Below are 12275 nucleotides of genomic sequence, written 5' to 3'. Positions count from 1 at the left end.
AACCGCAACATCTTATCTGACGTGACGGTATATATACATATATGACATAGTCCGTCGGTATATGTATATATATATTATATATTTCACTGCTTAAATTAAAAAAATATATATATTTATTTATTTATTTATTTATTTATCATTTATTTCGGACGTTTGTCCATATTGGTTTTACAATATGGACAAACAATATGGATATATGTAATTAATTAATTTAAATATTTGCCCGTACTCGTGCCGGCTACGTGAACATGAACACGCAGCCAGTGTCGCAGAATAGGGCAGTCAGGCTTATCACTAATTTGTCGTAGAATGTCGTTGGTGCTTCCACGTACTCTGTGCAGAAGTGATGCGGTCCGTTTGCGCAATACGGTGTGAAACCCGTCGGTGCGCGTAAGCGCAAACATCTCGGACGCGCTGCAGTGACGTGGAAGCCCCAACAACATCCTAAGACCATTATTATATTGTACACGGAGGGCACTGAAAGTCCGCTGCGTGTAGCTGACCCACAGATTGCACGTGTACAATGTCTGGCAGTACGCCTTAAACAGGGTGATCTTCACCTCTGTGCTACATCGTGCAAATCTGCGGGCCAACATATTACAGCGAACTGCCATCGCCCTCCGCTCTCTTTCAATATCTTTGTCATCTTTCAGGTCCTCAGTAACCACATGGCCGAGGTACTTGAAAGACGACACTCTTTTTAACGGTTCGCCATTAAGTTTAATGGGCGGTACCTGAGTGACCTTGTGATTTTTTGTTTGGAACACAAGGAGTTCTGTCTTATTTACATTGTACGAGAGGCCATGGGACCTCGCGTACCCCTCACATATGGCCATCAGCCTTCTCAAAGCAGCCACCGACGGACTCAGCAACACCATGTCGTCCGCATAACTGATGCTGTTTATACAACAACCATCAATATAGCAGCCGACACCGGCACTGCCGAGCCCAACGATTAGCTGATTTATGTACAGATTAAAAAGCAAGGGCGAGGTCAGACCGCCCTGCCTCAGCCCGCATTCCAACCTGTACGTGCGGGAAAACTGGTCCAGCCATTTGACCTGGTTAGTTTGGTGGCCATACCAAAATTTTAAAATGTTAATATATTCACCTGGCACACCAGAATCGAAATAAAATAAAATACGTATCTATATATATATATCTATATATATATATATATATATAGATACGTATTTTATTTAAGCAGTGAAATCAAAAGCATAAATAAAAAAAAACCTATTTTAATGACATAGTCCAAGTAACTATCCGCAGGCATCAGGTAATATTACCACCTAGATGTGCTTTCTTCATTTTACCAGGCAACCATCAACGGGGAGGCATATTATCCTTTTTTACCACCATCGCCTAGATTACTTTCGACTCAGCAAAGTCTTAGAGAAATTCATGTGAGTTAGAGGAAGCCCAAAAAAAAATTTTGGATGAAAATCGCATAACTTTCGATGTGAGTTTTCGATTAAATTTTATTTTTAAACATCGAACGGATGTAGTGACGCGACGCCAAGTTGCCTCGTTAAATTTCCACGGTCCACACGCCGATAGAATAATTTGCACGCGGGGCGGCCGCGTCCTGCGCCCGTGTTTATTAAGGCTCCTTCAAATATTTTCCTGCAAATCAAAACGTTGCTTCATCCTCGATACAAACACTTCCAACAAATTTTTAACTTGAAGTTCAAAAGATATTTTTTGGTACAATATCCTGGTAGTTCGCAGAGATTTGAGGTCTGTGTACTGGTTACATTTTTCCGTATAACTTTACACAGCGGTGCATTGGAATAGCAATTGTATTTAGTTTTAGCAGTTCGATATATAAACCCATTAGTATGTTAGTTGATTAGTAATAGGTGTACAAGCTTCAAATCGTTTACACCAACCAACTTGAATAAAATATTCTCTTAATAATATACATTAATATATTCTTTATGTTGAAATGCGATTGGCCAATATATTCTGACAGCACTAAGTCGTCACAGATAGTTAAGAATAATCAATTTAATTATGAAGTGTAGTTATTATGCTTCTTAAGAATTATGTTATTTGTTATTTATGGAAATCAATGATTTTTGTATAGTGTATATAATGCAGTAATATACATAACCAACGTTGTATAGTATAAACTGTTATATTATTCATTAGTTTTACAGGTTACGCGCGAGGTGTAGAGGCTTGTAGCATTATTAAATAAGTTATTAAAAAATCGCTCGCGGCTGCGCGGGCTCGCGTTATAGTGACGTTGACCGACGACGCGGACCTCCACAGAGGAAATTAAATGTCCATTAAAGCAAATATATTTTTCGCGCAAGTGTTCATATTTTACAATTTTTTAGACTAACCTTGGCAACGTAGAAATACAAATGTGTTACATTATGTCTGTAAAGGGAAATTGAGATTTTCATGCAATTTCAACTCTAATGAATACATACGTATGTTAAATAGAATCAACTTGATTTTCAACAAGCTACGCAATCAACCAGCCGCGATGCTACGCCAGTCGGCTCCGCTACGTATGTTCTACGATAAATATTTTTTTCTGTCCAATAAACGAGAATCAATCTGTGATGTGTGCGGAAGTTGAGCGGTGCGGCGGGAGGCGGGAGGAGGTCACGTGCTCTCGACAAGGCGGTTTGATTTGCAGGTTCAGTTTTACGTACACGGAATATATAAGCTCGTAGAGCCTGTAAACGATCTTTTCATAGTTGTTTATTGTATTCGACTTTTCTAACAAAGAATAGTACCCAAGTGTGTTCAATAAGGATAAGAGAGTGAAGGAACCGAGCAGTAATTTGTATTGACGGTCGCCGAGGAAAATAAATATACGCGGCCGTTGCCTGTGTGTGTCATATTTCCGATGTCTTAATGTAAAAAGAAATACAACGGATGAACTTAAGTACCCGCCGCAGTGCAATGAATTGATAAGCGGTGGCAGCGGGCAGGCAGCGTGGCGCGTAGAAACGGGAGCCTCAGGGTTCTGGGGCCAAGTCCTCAGAGCGCAGCGCGTCGACTCACAAGGTTGATAGGCGAGCGCGTTAGATACGTCGGAAGGTCCTGAAAGCAGACCGCTTCTTACCCTTTTTCCTTTGCCCACGACAATCTTTATTAACAAAATGTTTTGCTTGCCAAATTCAGTGGTTTACGTTTGTCTTTTGCTATAAAATTAGAGAGATAATTTTATCAGGAACCATGTTAAAATCTGAACACAAAGCTTAAATAACTGTTTATTAGAAAACGTGACGGCAGTGTCTACGTAGTCAACGTTTTACAAGTTTTGCTCTCGGTTGTACTGATTGGTCATTTTAATATTGAATAATGCATGCTAAGTTATTCATTGATGCCTTTCGAGCAGGTAACTCAAGCACATGCACTTTTAAATTAATAAAATCGCGGCGGCAGCTTGAAGGCAAGTTAGGGAAATACCGTTCATCGGCCCAGCGTCAAAAGCTCTCGGCGGCGAGTGCGTCACATCGGCGGCGCGGCGGAGCCTCCGCGATCACTTGCCCCACTGGCGGAGTGCCTCTCGACGCGATCGAACACTCCGCCCTCCCGCGTGCACGCATGCAGCTTCCGGTACACGACCTATATATTTATGCATTACCTTTTAATAGATCGGAAAGTTTTTTTGAGTTTTTTTGCTTATTTTATTCGAGTCTGTCCGGTGTTATTTTAATAAATCGATGACATTTTAAAAACAGAATGAGTTCTCTTATGGGTGGATGTAGCGTTATAATAATTTCGATATAATTTTTTTGTAAGATGATTTTTTTAAATTAATATGTAGTTGCAGTTCTAGTCCATATTTGCACAAGTCAAACTTTGCTAATGACAGTTTTAAATAATAGATATGTGATGCTCTTTTTAAAAACTATACGGTAAAGTGATCAATGCGGAAAGTGATGCTAATTTCAATACGTGGCGTTTGTAGTACGCGCGCCGGGCCTGGACTGACGGCTGACCGAGTGCCGTGTAATTCTTTCTTTCCGAGGTTAGAAAACACAGTTCGCTAGAACAGTAATCATGTGAATATTTGGTATACAAGCAACACCTTTAACAAAGTCAATTTCGAATTAAAAAGTAATACAATGGTTATTTAAAAAAAAATCGATGTCGAACAATTAAGTTAATCTGTTAGGGAGGAAGTCGATATCGATTAATGAAAAAGTTGAACAAAATTTGCTTGTTAGTAAGTAAAATGTACTTGTAGATTTTATGAAAGCGAACGTAAAATAATAAAGAAAACGATGGCAATAAATCATCACAGTTTTTCATTTGTATGTGGAGGCTTCGTGCGGGTCCTATTGGAAATCTGCAAGATTCGCCCAAATCCAGCAGTGGGCATTCTATGTCTGAAATGATGATGATGGTTCACGAACAAATATTAAGTAAAAGTTTTGATTGCTTGTTACTTCAACATTTCGGTTTCTTTGCTTACTTACACTCACCCAGTTTTTATCAGAAGGTTCAAGTTATTGTCATTTCTGCGAGCAGTAAAGTCAAAATATCGCAGCGAACAGTGCAGGTTGTAGTTGCTGATTGCTCTTTAGTTTAAGTTTATTTAATATTGAGACGTTTATACGGTGGACCCATGATGTACTTAACATTTTGCGGTACCACCATTGCTCAAAGGCATTGATTTCTTATGTGATATTGACTGTCCGCGTCAAAGACAAATGCTTGTCACGCGCGTGAAATGTGTTACATTTGTGACAGTCCACGCAGGTGTGTGTAAATTATTACTATTTTTCGCTTACAGAACGCAATAAAAATGAATTATATGCTAAGTATAATGTAACATAACATGGCAGTATCCGCGTTTATCTGTTAGCGTGTTCACAGTTTTCGTAAAGGGTTGAAAATAAATCCAAATTACTTTACAAGATTTAACGATTCCCTTTCATAAGCTCTTCGGCCCTTCGTCGCAGTCCTCACCTAAATCAGTAAATGTTAATATTGTAATTGCCCGCAGTAAGTACACCGGGCGCGCCACGCTCTCACCTCCCTCCGCCGGATGCCTCCCCCAACACCTCCTAACCCTGATTTCAATGTTTAAAAAATTGCCGTAACAACGCTAACCCTGCATAGGTAGGGTTGTTAAGAATAAGTTTTATTTGACACGAATAGTGATTTATTGATTTATTCTTTAAAGTTGGTTGATACCAATAATTAACATAACTGGCAAGTTTAAAATTATTATTAAACATAAAACTTTTTACACGGTATTATTTAGTCATTCATTATCACCAGTTATCATCAACTTACGTTTCCGCGTCAACTTACTCGCTCTGTCTAAAGAGGAACCGACTACTACTCCTATTTCTATTCCGCTCTTGACCACCAACTCCTCTGCAGCGACCACGACGTAGTTCAACACGAAGCGCTCAGACTCAGTAAGTACCTGATTACTTTGACCTTGAAGAGACTCGCGTTTCTATGGCAGGTGTGGAATTTTGGGGACAGTCTTCTTGCAGCGGTACGGTCTGAACGTTGGCACTCTGCTGTTATACCAGCTTTAAAGTGTCAAAGCCTGTCCCTTTGAACTTGCGAAATTTGAACCGATAGAGAAATAGAGACCTTCAGTAAGAAATGTTGCTTCTTCTGATCAATATTAATATTTAAAGAAACTTGAATGTATACACACACGAATAAAAATGTATAGCTCCCTTACCTATACATTTGTATATATTCATTTATTATACAAAATTGCAAAATGGCTGCCGATTGTACCTTTAATGTAATTTCGTCTCCGGCGTGCGGACTCTTAATTCGGAATAATGAAAAGAAGTTTTATGAGACGTAATAAATTTAGCGAGCGGTATGGCAACTATATAAAATGGAAAACGTAAAAAGCACGACAGCCGACCCCGTGCCTGTCCCGTGACGACCCCGCGCCGACCGCAGCTCCGCTACCTTCATTAAAATCGAATTTATTGCATGAATTTTTTTCTTATTCCAATTTTCATGCGACGTTTTCTAGTATTCGAGCTACAATTTTATGAAATCAGAAATGTTTACAGTTGCTAAACGAACGCAGCGTCGATGCATTAGTTAAAGCCATTACGTTAATGTACTGAACTGTTATTACGTACTGTGATTAGGATAATGCAGATACGGGGCGATGACCCAGCGGGTTTGCACGGCCTTACCGCTGCGGGGCGCGTGTTCCTGCTTTTAAAACATCTTTAACGTAGGAATCGGCTTTTCTTAATATAAAAATGCTCTGAAATGTTCATGACATCCTGTTATTGTTTTTTTGGAATACCGGTTGCACATTTTCATACAATCAAACGGACTTAAGACAGGGATACGTTAGTGAAAATCTCGGCTCCACAATATGTTACGAGTCTTAAGTTACTTTGGCCACACCGCTCGCAGACAACCAGATGACTTCGACTAACTACTAGATGCAGGTAAAGTGGATGGTAGAAGACCACGCGGACGGTCACCCACCCGCTGGTCTAATCAAGTCATGTCAATAACTGGACTCTCCATTAATACAACGGAGATTGTGGAATAGGACGGCACAACAGCTGGTCATCGATTCCGTCAGAGCTTCAGAAATGATGAAACGAGTGATATATCTATTTGAAGCGACAATTAATATTATAAGGAAACAAATGACTCGCGGCGGAGGAATCGGGGCCGCACATCTCGCGCCATTCTTCTGCGCTATCGCGACGTCCCCCGGCGCCCGGGCAAGCGGCGCTGCGTGTCTCTCATACTAATTCGCTTCAATAAAAAATTCAGACTAACGTTATAAACTTAAAATCGTCTCAGAGGTTGAATCCCCTGTTGGCTTTACTTTCGCTTTTTATCTAATTTATTCAAAATCATGACGATGTAGTCAATTTATACTTACCTATGATGTCTATGCGCATATGAATGGTATTGAATAAATAATAATAAGCTGGTTATAACTTTCTCTAAGCTCAATAATATTAAAAAATCATTTATGTGAACTGTGCGCGGTCTTTCAATACACTTATATGTATGAATGTTTATTTAACAAAAATTAATAAAAAATCCTGTAACATTGTAAAGCATTCTAAGCAGTAATCAAGCATGGAAATGAATTGTTCTATTTGTTTCTACTGTTCTACTGTTTTAAGGATAATTGTTCTAGTCACCACCAAAAAGACCCGCTTGTTGTTCTTGGCTCTCCTCTTCTCGTTGCTTTAAAGTGAAAAAAATATTGTTGTGGGAGCTCATTTTAATTCTTATTTATTTTAATTGACGTATTCAAACAATGATCGTAAATTATTCTAAGTATGTAATAATATAAAAAAATGATGATTTTAGGCAAGCTTCTCAGTGCTAGTAGATTCTGTTGAAAAGTAAATTAAATCTATCTAGAGAATATATTTATATTCCAAATCCATAACTGGGGAATCTGCAAAATTTTTGCATGTGATTGGACTACGCAATGTGTAGAGTTGTCTACATTTTATATAATCTCGGCGCTACGGAGCAACTTGTCTCATTGTCATTTAGTAATAACGACTATAGCTCCGCGGCTGATTTTAAAACAATTGAAAATAATCGATTCAAGCTGCAAGTAGGTATTTGTATTGATCTACGTAGTGACCGACGTAGCCTCGTTTCATAATTAAACGAATCCAAGGGTCCGAGGTGAAGGCGCGCCGCGGGCGGCTGCGTCGCCGGACCTGCCGACCCACTGGCTTGTTCGCTCGTCAGGTCGCACATCGCCGCGTATGTTACGCGCACTTGCAGCAGGGGCATATGTCGCCGGAGCTTGAGTGATTTAAAAGCCTACTTCACATTTTTCAATTCTAATAAAGTTCGTTTAGCTGCATTATCCTCGACCAGCCAAAAACAATGTTACAACAAGACCTGGATATAACACACAGGTCTAGTGCGATTTACCACATTTTCAAATAGTTAAGTGAAGAGTTCATTAAATCAAAAGGAAAGCAGCGATTGTGCAAAATGATCACAATAACTAGCCTGGGCTCACAGCGTTATCCAAACATACTGGCTTTATTTTTAATAAAAGTATATCATTACAATAGAGCTCAATTTAGCGAGTGCCTATAAAATTGGGATTTAGCTTTCATCTGGAAAGGTACTCGATCACTATAAATGATGAAGAGTTGAAAGTTTATGATAAGGTTCTGGTGTGCTCCGGTTATTTCAGGACTTTTAACGTCGTCGTTATTCGCAATCCACTTTTTTAATTTACTCTCGCTTACCAACTGTCTCGTGTACAAAGGGTCAAAATTTATTTTAATAATTTTCCTACTTAATTATTTTATTTTCATCCGCGTCATTTGTCATTTTCAATACCTTCAGCACATCTTTCTTTTAAGCGTCAGATAAACTGTCGTTTCTTTCCACACTTTATTTTCCTTTCTTACTTCGCCTTCACCGCCAGAATACTACTTTTTATATTGTTCGTAACCACTTAGTATACCTGGCATCACCAATAAACACTTACAAAATATTAATTATTCATAAAAATGTCGATATATTCATGTAACGTTTCTTAAGGCATCGAAAAACCTACACCGTAAGCGTCTATTCACCGCGTGACTTGCAAATGTATACTTCGTAAACAAAAGTGGAAATTTTCAGCGACTGCCTGTTAAAATGAAAAAGTGAGCGCGTACGATTATATGGAGGAAGACTTAAGAAATATAACTAAAGTCAGACAGCGGACATTCGCGGCCACTTGAAGATTATTGTAAATGCTAATTGTTAACAAGGAAGTGTTTCAATTCACTGGAAGCAGAAAGAGCTTCTCCTGTCAAGTCTTCAAGAATTCATGTCCAGATAAATATGAGCGAAGCTCGGATGAATATACACACTTAGTCAATCTTCTACAATCCAACATTATATAGCCATTCTCAGCTAGTACACCAGTATGTGTTTGGTCGTTGCAGATATTGTCACATTGATAAGTCTTGCTAGAGTTTCATTCTAGTTTATGATAAATTAAATAATTTTGGCAATCTTCTTTTGACATACATTAAATCTTAATGAATGGACTAAAGTTATAAATTTTTGTAATAATTTAATGATTATTTAGTAATTAAGTGTTTCTTGCAACAAGAACTACGACACATAAGCTCGTTCTGGATGTGAGTGATCAGCGGCCGTATCTTCTGCGCGCGGCGCTAAAATCTCGCGACGAAAAGTATTCGAAACAAATGCGCGCTCCGCCGCCGCGCTCCGCAACTTTTGATGGTCTGATCGAGATTTTTCATCTCCGAATAATTTGAAATTAAAATTCGCGGCGAAGAAATCAAATCAAAATTCCATTTAAACTTGGAATTTCAATATTTGTTCGTACGCAGCTGCTCGTTATGATAATGGTGGGACTCGCTCGCTGACGCGGCGCGCTTAATTACGCGACGGCCTCACCGCGGGCTCGAGTCCAACGTGTCATACATGAAGGACGTCAGATACAACATAATATGTCGATGGCTTGCTCTCAAGCAATACATGTAATACTACTCCTTCGTTTCGGTTTTGGGGAGAAGTAATGTGGCTTTGCCTTCTGGAGGATATCAATAGATCATCAATCTTGTCTGAAATCATCACCACTTATTATTATCCAATGACTATATTACAATATTAACGAAATGATAGCACTTATGGATTATTTAAGTCGCCTTGAAATATTTCGGACGATAAACATTTAGGTGAATTGTGGTCGAGTTAAATAAACTCTGTTGTGCCTACAAGTTACACAACGAAAGGACTCACTGTACCTAGATGTAGCACTGTGTACATAACTTGAGAGTCTGTTTCCATTCCAAGTTATAATGAGAGTCAAATGTTCATATTAAAGTTTCACTTTGACTGAGATATGGATTTTTTGTTATCACAAATATCCACTTTATTTAAAATGAAGCGATACATAATGATTGTCATTAACAAACGTTTGGTGCGGTGCTAATGGTCATCTCTAAGCAATTCCATCAGCTGCGACTTACAATCTGAACATTTCGTACAAAGTATTTTATTTTAATCCGACATTTCATGTATATTAGGCAAAGTTAAACTATTGATGGAACAGTCACATATTGCATGCAAACAGATGTGGTCAAACTGTATGTAAACATAAAAATCTGTAATTGATATTGATACGTGTTTGTGGTCAGGAGTAGCGTTAATTTTTTGCCATTCGCAGTCAAACTTTAGTCGTATTTATTATTCTAACAAACCAATTCACTGAGTTTAACACTCGCTGAAATGTCGTCATATTTACAAAAGTCGCGCAGTCAAGGTCCTGCCAGAGTCCGCCGTTGATGAGGTTCCGCTCAAGCCGCCCACCTGCACCGCCCCTCACCCCACTCGTGCTCGGAACTTAATGTAAAAGCCAACAACGACTGAGCTTTTTCAATAGCAATAAGAACGAACTTCCGTTCGTTGCTGCCATTTTAAAACGTGTGAAACATTTTTCACTTCCGCATACATACGCGATTTACTCGGCTTTAAGCTGTATTCCGTATATTATTATAACAATGTTGCAAATAACATTGTTAGCGTAGGTAGGTTAAAAACGGGATCGATTTTTGGTTGGAAGCAGGTGGCGCTGTACTTCGTGTGAATTAAATAAAATTGCTGCTCAAAGCTGCTTTAAGAAAATGTCGCTTGGTAACATCAGGTCCCAGGATCGGAGATCCGAAAGCTGCATGGCATTTGCCAATACATACCGGGCCATCGGAAGGTGATAAATGTCTGTAAAGGAGACTCGCATTCTACCAGGAACATAAGAAAGTCAACACGACATGGCAAGACACGACGTGATAAAATGCAACACGACGCAACACAGTATGATATAACACTATTCCTTGAAATTAAAAAAACGTTCGAGCGCCATCTTTTTGTGTTATTATGTTATTTATATCAAATTATTAGAATCCCACAGCCAGTGCAATCAAGACGTTTTTTTGCTTTAATATTACTCGTTCGACATAGATACTGTCATGCAAAACAAAGTCGGATTGTAATCAGTATAGAGCCAAACATTTTGCGTTAATATTACTTTGGACGTTACGAATGATTTTATAGTAAAAAGATCGTCATTACAATAAGTAATGCCGACCCTTTTATCCGCAGTGTGTGACGGCACACGCGCGCGCTGCTTACGCAAGCAAATAGCCGGGCCCCGCCGACGTTAATACGTCTCCAAGTGGAAAACGGAATTGGCTGCTTAAGCAAACTTATTTGAATGCGCAACGGAAGGTGTTCGAGCTTAGTGGAGTAATAATAAGCTTAGCAAATAAGCTGAGAGGATTTTGTATCGCATTACGGTCGGCCGGGCTATCGGACCGTATTTTAGCCCAAATCCATTAGACCGGCCCTCGCCGCGCTCGATGCCAAATAAAGATACTAAAGCGCTTCTTTCCGATCGAATTCCGCGAACGGATTAAGTAAACGTTTGCTCGATTTATAGACGAACACGTGCCCGCCGCGTGCACCGGCACAATGGAACCTTACCGTCTTACGCAAGCGTCATAATGAATCATAATTCTCGAATGTGATATTTTTATATCAGAATGAAACCTAAAATAAATAAAGAATTATACATTGTATCTCATTTTTCGCCTTATTGGCAAGCCCACCGTCGCTCCACGAACAACAGCGAGAACTATACCCGGCATTTCGCTAAATATTGAATTAGGAATGAAGAGGTTCGTAGATGAACGGAAGTAACCGATAAGGTGCAGCGGATCTAGCGCCCTACAGAAATGGCCGCTGGAGCCTTAAGGTTTTGGAACTAAGACCACCGATAGGTGATCGCAACGTAAGTCGTTTACCTCAAAGGGGGATAGTTGACCTTCTTAAGTTTATCGGAAGGCGCTGCAGAAAGCTTCCGACCGGTCTTATAAGATGCCTGTGAGAGTGCCCCGCGTCCAGCGTTGGATGTTCCAACTTAAACTGATGCCAAATGTTTTGCTTAAACCAAAACTACATAATATCTCCGGTTGATCCGCATTTTATGTGGAAAAATGTAGTAAAAGTTGCGAGGGGAAATAGTCAAAATATCGTCTATTTTTTCCCTGTACACAACAGAGGGAAAATCAAACACCTGTCCCTAACTGTCAAACATTTGACGTCAATCAAAACCAAAAAAGACGTGTCGGGATGTAATCGAACATAAAATATCGTATACAGTACAGCATTAGAATGAAAATATAATCACATTATTGCCACAGCCTTCCAGTAAAGTAATAATTAAATCGATAGTTTTAAACGATCATTTTAACACATTTTCTTTTTATTTATTTCTTCTAGTG

At 39.2% G+C, this 12275-nt stretch overlaps 1 protein-coding gene across 1 annotated transcript; it reads right to left on the bottom strand.

Annotated features, from left to right (window-relative positions):
• Positions 1–206: 206 nt before the first annotated feature.
• Positions 207–878, bottom strand: LOC137922187 (uncharacterized). Its single transcript, XM_068765103.1, has one exon. The coding sequence runs from the start codon at positions 876–878 to the stop codon at positions 207–209; it is 672 nt and encodes a 223-aa protein (XP_068621204.1).
• Positions 879–12275: the final 11397 nt, after the last annotated feature.

The sequence above is a fragment of the Battus philenor genome, unplaced genomic scaffold (genome assembly GCF_028537555.1).
Source record: "Battus philenor isolate CCGP_79_NKW_IND1 unplaced genomic scaffold, ilBatPhil1.0.hap1 SCAF_2, whole genome shotgun sequence".
NCBI classification, from domain to species: Eukaryota; Metazoa; Arthropoda; class Insecta; order Lepidoptera; family Papilionidae; genus Battus; species Battus philenor.
Note: the sequence above shows the minus strand (reverse complement) of the source record. Positions and strands in the feature narration are given on the sequence as shown.